This window comes from Calonectris borealis, chromosome 5, assembly GCF_964195595.1.
Source record: "Calonectris borealis chromosome 5, bCalBor7.hap1.2, whole genome shotgun sequence".
NCBI lineage: Eukaryota > Metazoa > Chordata > Aves > Procellariiformes > Procellariidae > Calonectris > Calonectris borealis.
In genome coordinates, this window is record NC_134316.1 from 12132877 (window position 1) to 12156179 (window position 23303).

At 38.6% G+C, this 23303-nt stretch overlaps 1 protein-coding gene across 19 annotated transcripts in view; it reads right to left on the reverse strand.

Moving 5' to 3' along the window:
• The window catches only part of MARK3 (microtubule affinity regulating kinase 3), a 64077-nt gene that overhangs the window by 23478 nt on the left and 17296 nt on the right, over positions 1 to 23303 (reverse strand). For 13 of the 19 annotated variants that reach the window (XM_075151003.1, XM_075150997.1, XM_075151014.1 and 10 more), the window contains 10 exons: positions 20897 to 20950; positions 13147 to 13195; positions 12370 to 12435; positions 9765 to 9835; positions 4190 to 4246; positions 3005 to 3241; positions 2791 to 2910; positions 1961 to 2060; positions 1585 to 1697; positions 649 to 802 (listed from right to left, as the gene is read on the reverse strand). In XM_075151003.1, coding sequence (XP_075007104.1) covers positions 649 to 802; positions 1585 to 1697; positions 1961 to 2060; positions 2791 to 2910; positions 3005 to 3241; positions 4190 to 4246; positions 9765 to 9835; positions 12370 to 12435; positions 13147 to 13195; positions 20897 to 20950 — 1021 coding nt within the window. Of the gene's footprint in view, positions 1 to 648; positions 803 to 1584; positions 1698 to 1960; positions 2061 to 2790; positions 2911 to 3004; positions 3242 to 4189; positions 4247 to 9764; positions 9836 to 12369; positions 12436 to 13146; positions 13196 to 16238; positions 16319 to 20896; positions 20951 to 23303 lie in introns of all 19 variants that reach the window. The other 6 variants (XM_075151001.1, XM_075151012.1, XM_075151016.1 and 3 more) reach the window with 3 other exon arrangements.

Consider the following 23303-nt stretch of genomic DNA (forward strand, 5'->3'; position numbering starts at 1 on the left):
GAGGTATTTAAAAGTAGACCTAAACAGAGACTCCCTTTTATGACTTAGTGTCTGGCAGGAAGATGTTTAAGATACTTAGAAAACCCTAAGCTACTATCCTGCACACTCATTAAGCAGAAGAGTTCTAAGTTTGTCTGAGTCACTGATCTTTAGAAATTTAATTCCTGCAGGACAATCAAGTGACACTATCCTCAGGAAGCAGGAAACAAGAAATATTGGCAAACTGACATTTCTTCAAGTTTTGGACACAAGCTGACCTACTAGTGTCAAAAGAAAACAAAAGCTGAACAGACATAGCCGAGCATGGGGGAGGAGTGCTGTGCTTTTCATGAAAAAGGGGGTTGCAACATTCTCTTCAATTTGTGTATCAAGACTTTCCCAGCACAGCCAGAAATGCAAGGGACGATACAAGGCAGAATAAGAGAATGAAGTTGGTGTATTCAGCATTCCTCTAGAAGCTGTTTTTGAAGGCTTTATAACAAAACCAATTTAAAAAAAAAATTAGTTATTCAGTAAATTATTTAACCACCATGCTGTGAGCTACACTGCTCTCATCCTCCTTACCTTTGGGGAATGGAGACAAATTCAGAAACCGAACAGAACTGGAAGTCACTATATTCTGCAACACTGAAAATGAGAATTGCTCACCATGATCACTGTACCGCCGCTGTTTCTGGCTAGAAGATATGCTTCTCTGAACTTTGTGATGAGGAGATTGTCCAGTGCTATTATTAAGATCACTACTTGGCCTAACTTTGGCAAGTGAAAGATTGCTGCTGGAGCTTGAATCACTTGCATCCAACTACAACATAAATGAGAATATTAAAACAAAGAGTTCAGACAAAACAAATTAAACATCCACCACATTACGGGAGCAGTAACAGGGAGGCAGAAGGAAGATGGCTCTGGTACACAGGAAATTTTGTGACAGCAAGAACGCTGCTTAGAGGCCCCAACTTCTCTTAGATTCTTGTGCAACTGTCTTAGGTGAAACTCAGCGGAATCTGCAGCTCCTCAAAGGACAATCAGATAAAGAAAATACATCTCTACTTTCAGTACTCTCTCCACAGAGTTCTTTAAGATTTTAACAGGAAGAGAGGACACATTTAGTAGAAGCCACCATGCCAATTCCTTCAGCAGAAGAACCAAGAGCAGCTTACTGATGCTGAGCTCTCTCAGCATCATACGGGAAGGTAACCTACAATGCAAGAACTTTCTTAGGTTGATCGGTCCTGCTCCTTGCTTCTCTTAAAATATTTACAGCTGCACATTCACACTTGTGCTCCTAGACTAGACAGGACAGTAACTGGCGTACAAAGTCCTTCAGAGGAGTAACTGCTGAGCAAGCAGGGTAGTTTTGGGGAGCCTAAAGGCAAGAGTTTACTGAATCAGATCAGGGTGAGAGCAAACACAGCGTCATTTGGACAGCTGACACTAACAATTAAAATAACGGGGTTTTAAGTGTAATGGACTTTTGTGCAGGAATGTAATGCCTAGAGTTACTGACTTAATTTTTGCTTGTAACTTTGCTAAGGACACTTTCTGATTCCTTTTTTTCTTTGCATTTGTAAGAATGGTACTTACCTCTGATGATTTCCTTCCTAGCAGTAAATATGTAGCTGTGATTTCATCATACTTCATTTTACTAAGGGATTCTTGAATTTCTTCTTGAGAATATCCCATTCCTACCATAATATCTAAAACCAAACACATACTCTGTAAGTAACAGAAACACTCTGATGTTTAGGCTGGCTGAGCGTTTAACTTCAAGAGAAAGAATGGAACATTTAAAGAATTAAACAAAACAATTAAACGTGAGAACATAAAACCCTGATGAAATATCAATATTAAAAAATTAGTTACTTTTTCCAAATGGCAAACAAATACGGAGTGGTGGAGGAAAAAAAAAACCCACCCACATCATGCAAACAATATCATATTCTGAAAAATACTCAATTACCTATTCTTTTCTGGTCCGAGATGTCTAGTTCTGGTTCAACAAAAGGTTTAAGTTCATCCTCCTCATGCCCTGCATTGATCCACCTGTCCTTCATAATTTGCTGTAAAAGAAAGGGTTTTGTTAGTACAATACACTTACCACCAAAGAAAACGAGCTGTTGAAAGAACAACTCCCCTCACTACCGAACGCTAAGGCCTTTTCTAATTTTTCTTTTCCAGAACAGGCCCCAGCACCTACTCAGTTTTGTTTTGCTCCAGTGAGGAGAATCAAAAATGCACATCGAGCCAAGCTGCTTCCCAATCAGCTGTACTGTAGCACACAGCTGAAAGCTAAAAGCCCGTAACACAGACCAGGAGCAGTGCGACAACTCCGACAAGGCTAGTCGGTCCAGGCTCGACTATGGAAGTCCATGGAAGCCAGTATTGTTTTGGCCTTTCTCCTCCACAATGGTACAAAATGCAGGCAAATGGCAACCACAACATAATCTAGCAGTCAATACTTCCAGTTCACATTTGAAAATGTGGAAAATGCCCTGGTGGATGATCCATTAATGCAGGAATCCACAAGGTAACCATCAGGAAAAGTTATATGACATATGCAGTGTAGTCTTACATTCATTTTGAAAGTAACTATGGAGTCAGGTGTCTTGTAATCCCAGCAAACAAAATCTTAAAAAAAAGCCATATGCTTTACTCAAATAACACCCCTCTCCCAAACCCACTCCAAATAAACTATTCAGGAACACTACGACAATAAGAAGTTACAGCTCAGAAATACAGTTTGCAAAATACAACCTCTAGCTTTCTGAGGCACCTTATTTGTGCCATTACCTCTAGAGTGCCTCTTTTTGTTGGGTTTAGCACCAGGAAACGTTTGAGGAGGTTTTCACAGTCTGTGGACATGTAGAAAGGAATCCTGTATTTTCCCCTTAGCACTCTTTCTCTAAGTTCCTTGGTAACAGAATAAGAACAGACAGTAAGTTGTAAGCAGCAAATCACTTGAAACATTACGTAAACATGCCCAACATGTTCTACAAAAACGCACCTTTAAGTTCTGTCCATCGAAAGGAAGAGATCCACTCACAAGAGTATAAAGAATAACACCTAAACTCCAAACATCTACTTCAGGTCCATCGTATTTCTTCCCTTGAAAGAGCTCTGGAGCAGCATAGGGTGGGCTGCCACAAAAGGTGTCCAGTTTATTTCCGACTGTAAACTCATTGCTAAAACCAAAGTCAGCTATTTTAATGTTCATATCTGCATCTAGCAACAGATTTTCAGCCTGGAAGAGAAAGAATGGTTTGTAAGACAAACCTAAAATACTTGATTTAAAATGTTATTGTCCGTTTTACTCATTCTTAAAATGCAAAAAGCTGAAATATCTGTTAACATTCCCTTCCTTGCAATGTCTTTAGGCATGCTTTAGTCTATCATTCACATATCCCCTATTTTAAAAATCTCTGTACAATGGCTTCAGACTATGGGAGCTGTTATGCTACCTGAAAACTGTTATTACCATTTATCTGTTTTCTCCACGGAAATGCATCCTGAGCTATTGTTAACTTATATTTTTGATCTATTAAGATGAAAACAAGATATAGTCTCACTATCCATACTTTATGTGGCATTCTTGCAAAACTTTGGTAATACATGTAACTTAAACTTTTTTCAAGTGGGTTTTTTTTTTGGTGGTGGTGTTTGGGGTTTTTTTGGTTGGTGTTTTTGGTTGTGTGTTTTTTTTTTGTTACAAAGCTATGATATGTTGAACAAGTTATGTAGCAACACTATTAATATAAAAGGCACAGTTTAAAGAAGGATATACCATTTCATGCCAAGCTACAAAGAAGCCATACTTCAGTTTTATCATCACAACTGATAATTCATTCTGTTCAGGACTAAAATTTGTCACATCTCTATCAAAATACTTCTTTTTTTTTAAAAAAAGATCTCTCAGCTAACACTGACCCGTATCAGATTTGAATCTGACCACAGGGTGAGACGCTATCTTTCAGCAGCCATTAAATTTCTACATTTAAAAGCCTTACAAATCCTCTTCCTTTTATTTGAAATGGTTCTATACTGTAAACATTCCTCAAAACTTGCTATAACACATGCAAAAAAAAAAAAAATCAGAAAGCTTACTATACACTATTTTTTATCAGCACAATCAAGATCACACCCACAGGTACAGAAGCTGACACACACACTTCACACACTTTTTCCTACTCACCTTGAGATCTCTATGAACAATATGCTTTTGATGGCAATACTGCACTGCAGATACTATCTGGATAGAAAACAAGCCCAATTATATAAGTGACATCTCAAAGAAACAGGAGTTTCAATCAAAAAGTTCACCATTTATTACTAAAGTTGACATGTACTTATCCACTTAGAGCTACATAACCAACTATTACAGTGACTAGTATATTTGGGGGAAAGCTGTTAAATAACTTAAGTGTTTGTTATTTAATCTATTTGGTTTCTGCTATACTTGAAAGAGGATTTTGTTTTTCCTGTGTGGCTAATTATAGACCAGTAGAAGCAATGACTTTCAGAAAGGTTACTGAAATATTTCCATGCCAATACTGTATACAGCTATAAAAGCTCTCCCTCTAGACTGAAGTTTTCCAGTCCCTCTCCAAAGGTGATTTTTCATGCCGCAGCATGAAGACAAAAGGGTAAGAAACGGGCTTAGCTACTGGAGAAAGTACTGGGAAACAGCTTGTTTGTCAAAACTTATGCAGTGAGAAGCCACTGTGCATCTGACAGAGGTCTGCTGTCTAAGTGCATATGGTTTATTGTATTCTGTATACTGTACAAAAGTAGCAAGCTCAATGGAAAAAAACTCTCTATGTCTCTCAAGTGTAACGGAATAATTTCTTCCATCATCATTTCCAAATATCATTAAGTTTGTCCTGCTTTATATAGCAAACTATATATGCTATTTACACAGTACACTGTCCTAATACATAGCTTTAGAGTCATAAGCATTGCTGCAGAACTCTACATGTATGGAAAAGCTGGATAAAGTCTTACTCTTACATAATCACAAATGCAGTCAAATACGTTTTACTGTCATGCATATGAGGTCAGAATTGAGGCAGATGTTACGACTTCTTAAAATAAGTGGAACCACACATAAAAATAATTTAATGTAATAACTACATTATTATGTATGCTTAAATAAATGTATTTCCATTCTTCATTCAAGATTAAGATTTCCAACACAGAAAGATGAAGTATCATTACTGTTACCAAAACCCCCTCATGATCAGACCACCCAGCTTAGCGTAAGGATCCTCCTGTACTGGTAAGAAGCAATGGTTCTCCTCCTCAGTATTTAGAGTAGGTGAAATTAAGGTTCTTGTTAGGTCAAAGAACTGACCTACCACCAATGTTACGATCTTTGTGCCCCTGCATTATTGAATCACGCAGGTGCAAAATGCCACCTTAGAAACCAAGCAGTCTATGAAAAGTTGAAATATTTCCATTCCCTACACTTTAATTCTGGTTTTGCTTGTTCTTTTATGTATTGGCTCCCTCTTTCAGACTCCAAGTTCAGCTTTTTACAGTTACTGAAACTGCCAAAGTGCTCCCACACCACCACTTGTACCATCCTTTTGGTTTTCCTTCCTTTCTGCTACCATTACCAGTCACAAGCTCACTCTGCACGTGCTTCCAAGGCTGACAGCATGACAAACACCTCAAGCTTTATTTGGGAGTGCAGAGACACAGCACTACACCACTCACTCCTAAACTGCTTTTACTCTGACTATCTAAGAGCAGAAGGTCTCGCAGGTGATCAATCACTAGTTTCCTTTGGAGATGCTTTTGAACTATCTGCATTGCAACAGGATAGCACAGAGACTGCAGAAGTGAGTCCAATCTAAATGGAAAGGAAATAATGCAATGTGTATGACAATAATTGAACAGCAGTCAAAACTGAACGAAAAACAGCACAAAGCATGGCTGCACTGGATTGACTCCCTTGTCTTCCACCTTCCATCACTGTTTCAATTGACAGCCCCCTCACCCCCAACCTACTTGAGTGTGAGAAATTTGCTGATGCTTGGCAGGTGGGGAGAAGAGGGGAAGAAACAGCAGACCTTTTTGCTAAAGGTAACAATTGGAGCATTGAAATACATTTCTTGGGAGGGATTTCAAAAATCTGTATAATCATAGGTTCTAAAGAACAAGTTAGAACAAGTTATCTCTAGGCAGACAAACCATTCTTCATAAGGATTAAATGACAAAAGGATAGATAAATGACCTCTCAAGGTCCCTTCCACACTGCCAAGAGTATTTTGTTTCTTAACTGGAACATAAAAGTAAGATGTTATTTTGTGGATTTTTTTATTTTCCAAGATCTGTCCCTAACATCCACCAGCATTAAAAATCCTAAACTGCTTCTGCAGGAAAACAGTGGGAAGACTGAAGGAGGCCAGATCTGTTGGCTGCAGTAGAGGAAGAGAGGGAAGTAATACACATGAATTTAGGCAGACCCCCTGCCCTAAGTCTTGGCTTCCCATTTTTTGCATTAATTCTTATCCAGATGGGCCGATTTTTCTATGGAAAAAGAATGGTAAGATCGAACCAGAACTGCTTGGAAGCCTGCAACAGGGGAAGAAAAACGAGGTGACATTAAGAATGCAAAACATTCTGGATTTGAATTTCTCACACATGGCTGCACAAAAGGAGCTTGAAATGGAGAACTGCAGAGCATGGCTGTATTTTTAGTGTTTGCACCCTCTCCTGTGTTCCTTGTCAAGCATGACTGGAATAATGCGATCACTGCCTTTTACATTCTTTTTTTCCTGCTAAAAACCTTAAGTATGTATAACAAAATGGACCAAAAAAAAAATTTTTTTAACAAGCAAAGAGGGGAGAATTACCAAATTCTGCTCTTTGCCTGCTAGAGAGGAAGTGCCTCCTCAGATAAAACACAAGCGTTTGATCCAGAAATCACATCTACTGAAAGAAGAAACGCGATCTGAAAACAAGATATAATACAACCTATTGTTAAGAACTAAGCTCAATACCACAGCACAACTGTTTCTTCAGTTTAAAGAGAGCCACCTTCTGTTAAACCAGTTAGTAAACTAAAAAAAAAAAATCCTTATTATGTCATAAGTCCCTATCTAACATAAGAACAGCTGCACTGAATCAGATAAAAGATCTACAGAGAGCATTCTCCCTCCAACAATGGCTAAAAGCTATACGAAGCTATTCTGGGACTACGGTAAGGTGAAATGAATAGTTTTATGACCTGTAAACCCAGCAAGATCTAGTTTCCTTTGACACTGTCCCACAGTCAGCGCCCTAGTGTCTAATAGCACTGATCAAAGTTTCCTGACTTCTGTCCTGAACGCCTGCTCTTCTCTCCAGCAAACTGCAATATGCTCATGCTATAGTGTCTCTCCTCGGGTTATTACTATGGTTTTCTCTTTTTTCCCAGGCGCTCATGCTTTTGAAGCTCTTTGAGATCAAGGTCCTGTAAAATTGATTGAGCTCAGTAGCCGGGAAGTCAGCTGTTGAGGGAGGACAGAGCACAGTTGCCTGTGCCAGGAGACAAGACTTCTAAGAAGAAACTGAGAACATACTTCTGTATATTTCAGTGGATTCAAGTGAGGCCATCTATGTATCTTTACAAACAGCATTTAGTCTACCGAAGTACAAAAAAAGAAAAATCAAGCTGAGAATCTGAAGTACCTAAAATCAACTCTTGATGGGTCAAATACCCAGCTCAGCAGGTAACTATCTTTTAAATTCTTTCCCTTCACATTTGTTTTTGAGAAATGAAGTTACATATATCCTGTACTACCCACATTATCCCATAAAATTAAGCACTAAGTGTACCTGTAAAACACGTTTGACTTGTTTCCACAAGTTTTCACTTAAAGGGGAGTCGAATTGTTAGAAAAAAAATAGGTAATTGCTGAACAAACATGCAATTTCAATGGAACTACTGCAAGATCTTTTCCACAGAACTCCTGATAAAAGAAACTGAGGACAAAGAGCAGAGAACCATACCAGCAGAAGTTTTCAATGTTCACATCTGAGAGAGAACAGCAAATCCTCTCAAGTTACTCTGAAGCTCTTCAAGTGACATTACAAAGAGCAAGGCAACAGTGTGGGATTTAGAAGAGACGGCTGAAGTGGGAACGACTGCTCCACAACCCATCACATCTACTCCAACACAGCACAGAAACACGTACCAGAAACCCTCAAGCACAAAGGAAAGTTCTCCACCTGCCAGAATATGAAAGGGAGGGAAGCAGCTTTGAAAAGACATGTAAGATTTTGTTAAAGAAGAAGAAAAATTTTCCTTACTATCAAGCTGTCTAACTCCAGTAATCACAAACCACTTCATGGGATATGAAGTCTGCAGCTGCTTTTTTGGGGTTGTTTTGTTTGGTTGGTTGGGTTTTGGTTTGTGTGGTTTTTTTTGTTTGGTTGGGGTTTTTTTTGGCAAAAGATTAAAGAGGGTAAATGCAAGATATAAAGAGATGAGAGAAAACAAAGGAAGAAGGATTTCACAGAAATGCTTTTGTTGCCTCCTTCTGTTGGGTTAAATACGTTTCTCTTTTTCTTTACTTTCATTGCTACTTTTGAGCTTATTGTTTATATTGCTTTCGCACAATTCTTACTATGAGACCGAGGCAGCAAAACAGTTGTGACACAGTTTCCTAGTTCCCAAATTGTTCCTTTTAGTCACACTATCCACAGTGTAGTGTTTTACACCCAGAAGTGTAAAACTTTTCTTTACAAGGTATTTTTGTGAAAGTCATTAATCAATTTACTGGAAGTCTCATATATTACATCAAACTTCTATTCTTGTATGGCTACACTTCAGAAGTGAAGCTATCAGAGCCTCCCCTTCCAACAGAGAAACAGACTGTCACATCATTGCCACAATTCACCACTTTAAAAACCCTACATATCGTTCAATAAAACACTCTTGTCCCTATTCATTACTTTAAAGTGTCATTAAGCAGGAGCATAATTTTGATATTTACCACTCTTCACATTATCTAGGTTATCCAAGTGACCAAAGGGATGGAAATAACGTAGGCATTTACAAATTTCTGCACAAGAGCGGAAAACAAAGTGTATCAGACCAGTCAGATCTGCAAATGAAACTCTAGATGCTACAAGAGCAGAGATTTGGATTTTAATTAGTTATGCAAAAATACTTGTTTATGTTCAATACTGCTTTACTGTAGTATGGAAATGCTTTTTACAGATCAATGAAATTCCAACATCTTTGCACGGTTAGTTTATCCATTATAAAGAAAGCTAAACTAACAAGCCTAGAAGTTACTTTTCCGTGACTTTTTAGAACAACTATTAAACTGCATCTTTTCACGTAAGTGGATGGATGTGAACGGATGCCTGTTACATACACTGCCTTGCATTTTGAAACTAACTTTTTTGTAGCTTGTTACATTTGTATAACTTCCAAAAGGTTACAGTCCAGCTGAACTAAGGATATATGAAAACAACCCAGAGGAAATTAATTTTGGAACAGAATACACTTCCAAATCAAACAGTCACTGTGTTCTGGCACTCCTGGACACCCTGACACACAGCACTAAGGAAAGTAGCACCACTGAATGGACTACTAACCCCTTCGAAGCGCTACTGTAAGCCAAGTTCTTTCTCACTCGGGGCTACAACTCCACAACATGCTGAACACTGCTAGAAGTCAAACGCAAAGGACAGCCGTTTTACTCATTTCAGCATTAAAAATGGGGGGTGGGGTGGGGTGGGGGAGAGCTGATGTATAGGAATGTTATACATACCTGTCTAAATTTAGCTCTAGCCTCCTTTTCCTTCATTCTTCCATGTGCAACCAGATAGTCAAACACCTCCCCTACAATTCAATAATGAGACACATTAATGCCAATTTCAGAATCTAGAGATTCCTCTCTAGCAGTTGCCCACAGCAGCTTCACTGGAATGTCTGTATTTCAAGTTTATGATTACAGGTTAGCTCAAGAGAACAAGGCACAACTGCTATGCAATTTACTACACCGTCATCTCTTATACAAGAAAATACTAAGACTTAATGAATGACTCGATATAGGAAAAAAAACACATTTCCTTCCAATTATTTATGATAGAAACTGAGCAGCATACTTCTGTTTTATAAATAAAGATGACATGTACCCCTTCACAGACTTTCTCACTAGGGTTTCTTTTGCCCCACAAAAAAAAAGCTTCATATATGAGAACATCTGATGATATTTGTAAGTATTGTCACACCAGCACTAGAATTTTTCTTTGTGCATGGGTATAAACATGTTCTAACCAAAATCAGAAATCTTAGCTTTAACCTAGGCTTGGAAGAGGTACCCATAAGGAAGGTCACAATAATGAGCATTAGCAGGACACACTGACATAATCCATCACACAACCATCAGATCTGTAAGACACACTGAGAAGGATTACTCCCGAACAAGCCCAATGTTGTATGGCTGTGGACGACCAAAGGAGATTACTAAAGCAGTACTAAAAATGCTGTTGGTTTTTTTTTTTTTCCCCCCCCTTTAATCAATCCAGTCATTTTATAGCACTTCAATACGGACTACAATGTTTGGGCTTTAGGCAGCCAACTGGCCAGTGACATGTTTGTGAGAGCATGGCAGATTTTCTTTACTAAAAACCAAGTCACATACATAAGAACTCCTACAAACACAGACTAGTATGCAGTTTTAAAAATTCTTCGCTAATATGCAAAATTAATAAAAACTTTAGAAGTCTATCAAATATCTAAATTTTCTCCACTAAGCAAGAAAACACTGTTTTGTAGATAGCCACCTCACAAGGGAAAAGCTGAGTAGCTTCACGTTTATTTTTGAAAAGAAGCAACTCCACCAAATTTGAATAAAAACCCAAGAGTCACACGGCAGGAAAAGCAACAACTGAGCAATCTGAGGGAATGTCAGGATTTTCTACAAAGTAGCCTTACTTGCCTCTGTAGTGTATTATTTAATACTCAACTCGGATAACTCACTCAGCTGTATTTCACAGCTGTTTCTTCAAAAACCTTGAAGGAACAAACCTGAACACTTTGTCACAATTCAAGAAAAATGACACTAGAGAAAGAATTATCCCCAATTTATGCAAAGTGTTGCAGTTATAGCAATAGTTTCTTTCATCCTGCAGCCACAGAGTTCGTATGCATCATGTGTGACCAGTATCTTGATAAAGAGGAAATACAAGAAATCGATGCCTGCCACTGAGATGACCAGCCATTCCTGCCTTGCACAACACGGCACATGCAAAGGGTGCTGCTTATGGCCTTTTAGACCAGTACAGTATATATCTCTCCATTACCTTAAGAAAGATCCTCACTGCTTTAGAGAACCGCTGGCCCTTCAACCTCCTAGAAGCTAATCACTAGATGGCAATAGGACTTCACTTTTAAGTCTAGTACCATCAAACAACACAGAGATGCCTCCACAAATACCTGTACTAGACAATATTTTAACAGTATTTTACCAACTTTGTTTCTGTTTAGACAAATCTTGGCTGAGCATTTAGGGAGCTGCTAGAAGAAAACATAGGCAGGTAGAGAATCATTACCTGATTTATAGTAATTCATTAAACTTCACGTAATCTAACGTCAGAGTCAGAATTCAATACTGATTTTCTCTGAAAAGAAGTCTCCGTATCTCCCTCCCAAAACTAAAGCAAAGCCTCAACTAATTGAGATTCCCAGCTGCTGATGCTAAAGGGTCACACTGACAAACTGAGCGCTATTAGGTTTTAGCCAGCAAGGAGTAACTTAAGCCTGAATACCTTAATTCTAGCTCTGGTGAAAATATCTGACGTTGCATGATGTGCTCTTTTTCTCCCCCCTCTGCAATCAGGAATAAATGCTTAAGTTCCTCCTAAAATGGCATAAGGCTAAGCCTAACAACTCTTGACAGTAGAAGGTCTGTGATTAAGACACATCAAATGTCATCAACATCTAAAAAATAGAAGTTGCAGTACTCATGCTTTACAAAGCAACAGTTAAAGAAAATGTTTCATCTGAACACGTTTTTACCAAATATCTTACACAAAATAGGACACCAGAGGCAGGGAGCTGAATACAATAAATTTAAAAGGTTGGCATTTGTTACGGACAAGAACAATTGATGGCCGAATAAAGATTCCCATTAAATTTGAGTTGTGAAAACAAAGCAAATGTTACTAAGTTGCAGTAAGCTGGTTTTAGAAGTTATAATTAATTATGTTGCCCAAAGACATCCCAGAGAATATTAAATATTTTGCTTAAGATTTTACACTACCATGACATTAATATTTGCTGAAAAAGAAAGCAAAACTTTAAAGAAAACAAGTGCTTTTTCCCACTTGGCAATTTATTTACATGTGTCATCACAGCAGAGAGGTACTTACCCCCACTTGCATATTCCATTATTAAATAGAGAGTTTTTTCAGTTTCAATGACTTCAAATAGCTTCACTAGAAAAGAAAGCCATTTATTAATCAGTTAACTAATTGCAGAAGTATTATGTTAACCCCACAAAGAATTCTGTCAGAGAAAAAAAACACCAAACCTATTTGCTTGCTGCTTAAAAATATCAGACAATACTCCTAAGAAGCTTTTTCTGTCTAATGTTCCTAAATGGAAAATACTGTAACACATTTGGTCAACTCATACAGAACAACATTTTCTCAAGAAAAAAAACTTTGCTCCTGTTACATGGGAAAAGCAACTAAATTAAACAGAACTTCCACAGATTTGAGCATCAGCAATAGCCATTTTTATGCACTGAACTGGCATACATGGTGACAAATGAGTCATTTGCTGATAGTCCTGTAACAATACTACATCATTTAAATGTACAATCCTGAACAATTTCTTGACCACTTCTTGGTTTTGGTACATACTTACTTTTAATGAGCGCTTGAATTCATTCAAATTCAGTATTATACTCAAAGGGAGCAAAATTATCAGTTAGCTATGCAAATAACAGTTTGTGCAAAGGGACCAAAATGTTGGGTTTTTTTTTCCTCAACATGCAGCTCTGAAAAAGTATTTATTACTGCTACTTTACAGTAATTTGACACCCTAGTGCAGAACCATCTTTTAAACTCATACCACAACAATTTTAACAGTGAAAAAGCTAACATTTCTCCAGAGTTAGAAATTATATGAAAGAAACAAGGTACCTATATTTGGATGATTTAAGATCTTCATTATTCTTACTTCTCTAAAGAGCTGAAATAAACATAAAACATGAAATAAGTTAATGAAATAGGTAACACCCATTCTTCCTAAAGCCTGATCATTTTGATATACTTATTTAAACACAAACAGCAAACATTACTATTAGCATTTCAGTGAAGTTCATCAAATTGATCCCTTGTTGCAGTGAAGAGTTAAGTGCCTGCTTCTTTTAATGCCCCTCCCCAAACAAACCCTCAAAAACCTGAAGACACCCTCAAAGTGCTCCAGCTAGCTCAGGAGAGAAGTGATCTTAGCTCTGTGGTTTGCAGACTTTTGGGGCCAGAAGACCATTATGAGCCCACGCAGCTTCTTACTGGCCAGTACATCTCACACGATCTTTCACTCCTTCACAGAAAATACTGTTTCCCAAGTTTTGTGAACCCCCATCAGAACACCTTTTGAAGGCCACTGCACTACATTACTGGTATGAATTCAACACTCTTCAGTACTTTGTTAAAGCCATGGAATTACTATGCTACAACAGGAACTCACAGGTGAAAAATTAGCTGCTTACATTGCACAAAAAGTGTGTTATCCAACTACACCAGCAAGGAGCAAGTTTTAAGGAGATGGGCAGGCAAGGCTCCCTCTTGGCCCTTCAGAAGCGTTCCTGCAAGGCGACTGAGGCACAGTAGCACCTAGTCCTGGGTTTGTCACTGCAGCTCCACTAATTCTTGCTGCCAGACATCCAGTCTCCAAGTCTGTTCGGCCAGTATAACACACTGAACATACTTGCCAAAATTAATAGGGCAGAACACAAACGGTGTTTTCCTGACCCAACAATCCCCAGCAGACAGAAGAAACACCATTATTTCAGGGGTACAGTCTCAAAGGGATCAGCCTGCTCTCACCCTCTTCACCATCCACCTTCCTATGCAACAGGTTGTACCGCTTCCCTTCATGCAACCATTGGTGTTAACCCGGACTGACGCACAAGGTCAGTGTGATTTTAATGAATTTAACAGAAAATCTCACAAATCACACAACTCCCCCAAATAAAAACACTCCATCTCTTAAGTTTTCTGTTGCAGCTCCCTTGCTCACCCCAGCACACCTATTTTGGCAGGATGGGTGGTGAGGGAGTACAGCTGCCCATTTCAAGCTGCAGGATGATGTTGAATCAATGGTGCTGCATCCAGAGACCACATACTGATTATAAGGGTCTTGTTCCACCCCCTCCCCAACACCAATACCCATGCGAAGAGGGTCTTGCTTGAGTAGTTACTTCCAAAGAGTTCAACTTTGCCTGTCACACAGAGTAAACTGTCCTCCTGCAACTGGACGATAATACGGGAATGACATTTAACAAACCACAAATGAAAGCGAAGTCTATTACTGATCAGCTGTTAATTATTTTCACCTCTGAAAACTCTTCTGCAAAAGACAATTATAAGAGGCACATAAATTATAAGATGCACATAAATTCCTGGAGGTATTTAAAAGACGTGTAGATGGGATATGGTTTAGTGATGGACTTGACAGTGCTAGGTTAACCGTTGGACTCGATGATCTTAAAGGTCTTTTCCAACCTAAACAATTCTATGATTCTATTCTATGATAAACCTGTAAGTGTAATACTAAAAATGCCACGGGTGTTGTTACTGCAATATAAAACATTGCTTTTAATGAACTTGGTTAATAGCAGATGAAGTAAAAGTAGTCCCACTTCTTCTCCCAGAAAAGACCCAAGATAAAAAATGATTACAAAAAACCTTGAAGTGCAAATACTATTATATTCGGAAAACCCAAAGAATTATCTTTTTAGGCAGTATGCTATATGGCAGTCAAGTGCGGAGCTGTTCTCCCTCTGCAGCTCCCCTCATGCCAGCCCAACACTCCAGAGGGTTGACATTCTTAAGCCTCGATTATTTTCTAACAGCACGCTTCAAAAAGCGGGAGTAATCAAGTGGTTTTATTGTAAACCTAACACCAACTTCTACAGGAATACCAGTAATGTAGCAGATCATATTGAACTTAATGTAAAGAGACTGAAGCAGAACGCAAGTCCACAGCTCCACAGAACGCAGACATGGGAGAAAAGAGTTTTGTAAATAAGAGATAACAGCATTGTTATTAACAGTAAGGAAGTAAAAAGTGCTGCTGCAAGATTCGCCTCAGGTCAGATTTCAGATAAAATGGAGACATTTAATATGTCTACACGTATTACTAATGACTCAAAAATCTGTAGGTGTACTTACTCAATAAAAGCAAAAAAAAAGTGAAACATAGGAAACAAACAGAAAACAACCCAAGAGTCAACAAAACAAAATCCTTGTGCCTTTGTGTCTTTTATTAAAAGAAAATACGGGGGGTGGGATTTAAAGAAATAAATAAATGGGGTGCGGGAGGGGGAATCACAGTTTGGAGGCCAGTTGTTCTAACCATTCTCTGCTTTCTGATGTTTCTGTAAAGGCTAAGATTTGGGGAGCAATCCTCATTGCACTGCCCGACAGATGTTCTCCCCCATGCTACAGCCACGGCTGTGAATGACACATTACCTGAACACAGAGAAAAACCAAACAGTTTTCCAAATGCTTTTAATTATCTTATTATCATTATGCCTGACACTCACTAGATGATAAGCTGCTTAAATGCAATCAGGATTGATTGATCAAGTAAATTTTTGGCCATGCAAAATAGGGTTTCAAAAACTATGTATGCGTGTTTTCTTTTTCCCCCAGAGAGGTAAGTAAATTGCTGTTTTTTTTTTTTTTTTAAAAACTATGTTATTTCTGGAGCTTTCTCATACATAATTAGACCAGGTAGACTACTTCACCGTCTCTCTCTCATCATCAGAAATTTAAAAGCAGTTGAATCTATAGCTATTTTTTTATTTTTCATTCAGTTCAGCTGAACTGGTGTATAATATATCCTGAATACTCCGTTAAAATACTTTTAATCACAGCTTATATAACCGAAAGCCTCTGGTCAGCTTTTAAAGTTTGGAACACAGTTTGCTTAATTCACTCTCAATTGATTGTTGGTATCTTCCACCCCCAATATTCAGATAAAGCCTATCGGGGCAGACTCTCACCAAGGGCAACTCCACTGCTGCACAGATGAAGACCTTGGCTGTTATTCGGCAGTTAGCCTATTTATCATCATCTCACCCACCTAAAAAAAAATTTGTTCATAGGATTAAGTATGGGAATACAGGCAAAGTCATAATTGGTGCCACCAAATAAGTCAACCAAGGGCAATATAGAATAAGACTGTAAGAATGAGGCTAAAATTCACAGTAGCATCATGTAAGTGAATATATTCATTATTCTAATTTTTTTTTTTTTAATAAAGTATGCTGACTTGGCTGGAGACCAAGCTACTTCCTCCATTGTACACTGTACACTTTGACGGTCTAATGTGATAAAGTCAGGCTCATACCACATTTTGAGCTGCTCTAAATATAGCATTGGTCCACAAGACAACTACTCTGCATTACTAACCTGAATAAAACATGTCAAAAAGTGGCTTCTACATATGAGCCATCTGTTGAAGCCAGTGACTAGAAACAAGCTTTTTAAAAAAAGACTATTTTTGTCTCAGAGGAAATTCAAAATAAAAATACTTGAGAATAGGATACAAACTCCACCAAATTCTTTATTAGAATTTTAGTTAGATAAATACACTTCAGATTGTGCTCCTCCCCTAGCCAGTTTAAATGTTATGTTTGGCATTTTGACACAGATAGAAGCTTCCACAGAGATATCTGCAAATGCTTGACATTTATTCCTCTACCAGAAATAGAATATAATACATAATACAATGTAAAACATCATGCAACTTTCACACATTTTGCTGAAAAAAGGTTTCCTAGATTTCATTCCCCCAAAATATTATGTGCATCAACTTCTAGCAAATGAAGTAGTAATTATCATCACACAGTAAAATTAATTGCAAACAGCCAGATATGATAAAAGCCCCTACATCTGAGGTTCTCTGCCACAGGAATGCAGAAGGTGTAACATCAGAAGACGTAATGTGAAGGTTCTCAACACAGAAAACAATTTTCTTAGTTTTAGGACCTTGTCATAATGAGACCATAAAGGCAGACAATCAACTGAAAACAGTGCTTATCAGTTTAATTTCTAATACCGAGATTAAAAATCACTCTGAACTTGTTGAACAGCTCATTTTCCGTCAACAGGAGCTCTACAAATGTTTCTAGGCAAAGACAAACATCCTTAGTCTGCCAAACAAATGGCTTTCAGCTTTGTTGTGGTCTGGTCTTTGACTGTGAGCCATGTTAGATATGGGGAAAGAATTACATTTAATTAATGCTGCTAGCCGACAAACTGAGCAAAAAAAACCCCTAACAAACCAGCAATGGAAGCACAGACACATACTGAGTAATAATCTTGAATCAATTTTATTTGAATTTCATTATGCTGACACATCCAAAACAACAAGGGAGTGGGGGGAAAGAAGGACCAATCTTTTAAGCCAACTCTCTTTGAACACACTGAAAGAGAGATTAGAAGTGTTCCTGCATTAGCTACTGCAAGAGTTTTAGTAACAAATTATTTCAAAAATACTGAAAAAGTTTGCTAAAAAGCAAGTCAGCATGCTCGTCAGATACAGAGCACCAACATATCCTGGCCTCCTTCCCCCCCAAGTGGGGGGCTTCTCATGACATCTTGTCCCAAGCCAGCTCAAGCTTTACCTGTGTACTAGGCTCCTCCGGATAACTGCTCACTGAAATACGCCCTATATATAATTAGGAGCCTCAAGCAGGAAGCCTTTACACAATAGAAGTTTGCCTCAAACAAACCACAACTTGAAAACAGAAAAAATACTTGTTATAAACAGAAAAGCCTGGGCATTTTAAATTCTCATCCTTTTCTTAGAGTTTTTAACACATGGATTGAGCCATGGTCAGAAAGGACATGGTCCATGTTAAAATTGATGTTTAAGAACTCTAAAAAGCTTTAACAAAAAAATGGCCCAAACAAGTGGCAAAACATCTGCACATAATGAACAAAAATATTTGGCTGAGGAGCCAAGTTCTAAAAAAGGAAAATGAGAAATGATTTAGTGCCATTACATGGGCTTGGTAAAAAAACCTTGCATATAATGGCATTGCTAATTCAAAAGAAAAAAAAAACAAACAATTTTTTTTTTTGGTCTAGGAGGAAGTGAACTACTGTAGCATCAGCACTTGTTTCCAGTGAGACCAATATTCACTGGAACCGGGTACACAAGTACATTTGTGGAGAATAGTGATTATGACTAACACCACCAGCATGGGAAAAAAGCTCTAAGAATTCCCTTTTCTTTCAAAGCAGGGAAGTACCGCTTACAGTTTCCTCTTCGCTAACCAAGAGCGGCAGAGCAGTAATTAGGTCCTTAAACAACAGTTAAGAGTAGCTGCATGTGGCTACCACAGACTTCCTCAGCAGCAGACAAGAAACCCGACTCTTCTGAAGAGCTGTGCTGCTGAATATTGAGCTGTCAGGACTGCAGCCGCCCGGAGCACACTGCGAGGGCATGCCGAGAATTACTGCTCCAGAAAGCAAAGCAAGTCCTTAACAAGGTTAACTTCCTCCTGGCAGCTGAAGTACTGGCGTGGAAGACGTAATACAAAAAAATCAGAACTGGCAGCCTTAATCACCATTTGTTTCCCCACCTAAGGATGACTAGGGTATGCAGCTACGCCACAGCTGAGACACTATATACCACACCCTCTTCTCGGCACAGCCCTTCCCTCCCCACCATACCTCAAATATTTTATCGCTCTCTCCAGAAGCACAAGATCAGAAGCACTTCCATCTTAGCTTCCCCTGCATCTACAGGTCGCGTGCGCAGTTGGCTTCAAATGCACCGAGGCTACGGCACTACTGACAGTGCTGGGGGAAAAGGGGCAAGGGTTTGCAAAAAAAGCAAAATTGGTAAGTAATGCGTTGTGCATTCACTCTGCTTACTATGACAAGCAGGCATTTAATTTTAAGAAAATTACTTTCAATTTTTGAATTGAGAACACTGATATATCTTGCTAAATTTTTTCTGTGCTCCTATAACAAATGAGCTTCGAGAGGAGAGCACATTAGCAATCTCACTCCCCAAATGTGATCTGATTTCTACCCTGCTATTTTGTACCATTCTTCCAGACTCCCATTCAAGAAACCCAGTGGTAGACAGGACCAATTTACAAATCACACTTTATAATCTAATTTTATAAATTGTAAATAAAAATGAAATTACTACGGAGACATGAGTGGACACTGAGCAGGCTGAAACCCAGGAACCAAAGGGCCAACAAGCGCACTTCCAGCCTGTGACCTTGCCAACTGAACACCTGCGACTTGTAAAAGGTTTGCTTTGTACCTGAGTATGAGCTCAAGCTAGCATTACAGCCCAATCTCAAGATAACACCATTTGAAGGATTAAGATTTTACATTTTTGTCTGAAAACACAGCGAGTCTACTTTTCTCTGACCATTTTTCCCATGCCCTGACCCCTCCCCTTCATATCACACAGCTTTTGTTTCTCTTCCAAGTGCTTCAAGCATTTAACAATTTTTTCAGGTACTCAAAGTTGCACAGATCTGCCACACAAATCAACTTTATCTAATCCATCATATTAGCTAATTTGCATTTCATTTCCTCCCTGCTTACCCAGAAATTACCAATAACCTCAGGGATTAAGCTGAAAAAAAATCTGAGAAAACCGGAAACGCATTCTCTACTTTTACCCAGTCTAGAGAGTCAGTAGGAAGTTGCTGCCTGCTCAGACAACGGAGCCCTTCTTCTATAGGTTATTCTTTGTTTCTCAACCAAAACCGTATAATGTAAGAACTTGTGTGTTTTTCCAATTTACTTCCGCACCATTAATTTTGATAAAAACATCTAGTCACGCGATCTTTTTAGTATTTGTATAAAATCCAAATTTGTATATTCTCCAGCTTACTCTGGTTATGCTATTTCATTTTGTTTGCAGGTAGGTTCTGGGTATTCTCTCATTCAAGCAGAAATATTGCAAGGAGCTTTTTTATCAAAGCACTCAAAAGTAAATAAAAAGCCTTTGACAGCAGCACTTAAAAGGACAGAGTTAGAAAAGTCCTAGGTAAATGTGACATTTAAATGTACTTCCTGCAGGCACTCCAAAGCAGACTGGCTTGCTTGATGAAAGAGTAGGATTTATCACTACTTACCAAAATAGATAAGGCGATACAACTGTAACAGCACATTAAACATTTGAGGCTAGAGGGAAGAAACCAGAATAGCCATGCTCCAATTTATTCCATAAAACTGCAGCACCTTTTCTGCTGCAAACTACATGAAAGGCATAGATACTGCTTGGCCTTCAGTTCAGAGGCAGTATTTTCAAGGCCAGTTTAAGAGGACAGAACATAAGCTTTGTATTTGTAACTTTAACAAAGTGACCAGCATGAAGGAGACATGGGGGCATGACACCAAACCACGAACGTCCTCGGTACAGTTAGCTATGCTTGGGAGACAGAGGAAGTGGCTAACACCACTGCTTTCTCAGTTTAGGGCTCTGTATGAGTTCATCTTGAACAACTGCAGGGTTGTCAAAAATATCTGTTACAAAACTAGTTATTAAATACAGCAGTCAGATGTGTACAAGGTATGCAATGCTTCAGATTCTCCAGCACAGGCGTTCAGGGTTAATGGAAGGAGGTGATGAAACAAAACAAGTTACAATACAGCTGAAAGATTAAATATAAAAACCTACCTTTTGGAGACTAGTTGGGTTCAGCTGTGTTTTGTCGATTATTTTTATGGCAACCTAATGGAAGAGTTCATAATCAGTATTTTCCACATGAACAATGCAGTATTATTACAAGATGGACAAATCCAGTAACAGAAATGGAAACCATGAAAATTACACAAAAAACATTCAAGTTTCTTCAGCAAATTATGTACTTGTATTTAAACTAAAAGCATTTGGAATTAACAGCTAAAGTGTAATTTATTTCTACTGCAACAAACTAAACAGGAGAGTGGAAAAAACCCTACTATTTTAAGTATATTAAGATGAGAGAAGCTCCCTTAGTCTGTTGCTTGACATTAAGACCATCACACTTATTCCAGTGGAAGCTCCAAGACCAGACAGTGCCCCAAAAGAGAGCAGTGTGCCTCTGATAGTATTTACACAGTATAATTACACAACAGATTACACGGTACTGACTGCACATTGGCAGTTTGTGAAGATGCTTCTAAAAGCAGCGATTTCAGAGCAAATTGAAAGTAATTCCATGCAAATTTTGCAAGAACTATGTTCACCTTTGGGAATTCACTGAATATTTGTATCAATTTGCTCCCCGATGGATATGAAAAGAAATATCACTTGTGCATTAACAAAAACCCACTGACTGTAGAACAACAATTTGGTACAACAATAAAGTTCATTCCTTTACTGGCTCTCATCTTTTCAGCAAATACTGCACAGAAATGCTAAGGAACAAAATAAAAATTTCACAAAATAATCAAAAGAGAAATTCAGTACCATGGTAACCAGTCAGAACCTCAAGATTTGAGGCAATGAATAGGCATCAGAGATGAGCTCCACTGCAATGCAATTTGGAAACACGATGAGTTAGAACAGGAAATGGGAATCTTTCTAGAATTACGTGCTAATTGGTATTTTTCCTTTCTAAATTAGAGACTAAACATACCAGAAAAAACTCCGCAGAAGCCAAGGGGATGGTGCCTCTCAAAGAGGCAAGATGCTGCAACTCAGCTGATTATAATACCTCACTGGTGTAAAGCAAGGGCTTTCAATTCCCCTTGAATTTTCGGCTCAAATAGTAGATGCTGCTCCTTCCCATGCCGCAGCTCCCATTTCCCTGCATCACTTAGTGCTATCTTTGTCATCTCATTAACTTGGGGTTGGCAACATATGGAATAAAGAATATCTTATATCAAAGCAATTTTACTTCCCTACATTCAAGTGCAAAAATGCATAGATGGATCATCATGATGGAGAGGGTAAGAGGGGAAGATTGTTCAAAGCTTGGGTGCATCATAGAATTCTGTGATGGATATGGTGTTTTCGGAAACTGAGATTCAAGATTTATTTTGAGCCCTTCTAGATGCAAGATACAATGAGATGTCACCAAAAAGCCATCTAAGAGTACTTTTGCTTTGGGGACTATTTTCTTCTAAGGTATGCTACTGAAATTAAAGATCACTATTTCCCGAGGCAAAATTGCATTGCAAAACCTTGAGAAATCACTTCAAAAATACAAATGAGATAAACACATTAAGCAATAGGTATTTTCATATTAGCAGCTGTGTACGAAACCAAGAAAGATTTTTATCTCAACCTTTATGCCTGTTGAACTATTGTTACGAACGTAACAAAGTTATTCACTTCCTGCAATCTCTTATAAATCCATGCTGGATGTAGAGTGACTACGGCCTTTGTCAACAGCAGATAACGTTATCTGAAAGTCACCTGGTGTCCCGAGACTACCCATGCCACTGTATGCTTGGTAAGTGCATTCCACTCAGAAAAAGTTGCATTTGTGTTCTGAGCTGTACCATTCTGGTCAATTCTTTGAAAGACATAAACTTGTTTCAACCCACCAAGTCTTACGGTATTGGGTTTCTGCAACACAGCTCACCTCTCACACATCTGGCATTGGTGCCAGATGATCAGGGAGGTCTCTGACACGGGCAAACAAATTCAGCCCTGGAGGTACAGGGAAGGTACACACCTCAGTTTTCTGAAAGGCAGACTCACAGGCCTGTTTAGTGCACTAATTATAGCCTTAAAGGCAAGATGAATTTAGAGAATTCCTATCCATGTGAACACTGAGAGTACAATGTGTTAACACTGACTTTGAGAGCTTGAACCCATCATCAGAACAGGGAGCAATTTCAGGTGCCTTGATAAGGTCTCCAAATCACAGGCAAATGGAGCCTGCCCTCAAGAATAGTTCTGACGAGCCTAGAAAGAAAATCCTCCATTTTACTAAGCGTAGTTAATAAAGCATCAAATTTGCCTTCCAAAGCAGAAACTTTGCGCTCTCTACACAAAATCAATCTGGAAAGGTTTCAAGTATTATGTGCTATGGCCAGTGTTGGAGGAATGCAAGTCCACCTACACCGTTATAACGCTGCATCAGCCATGACGC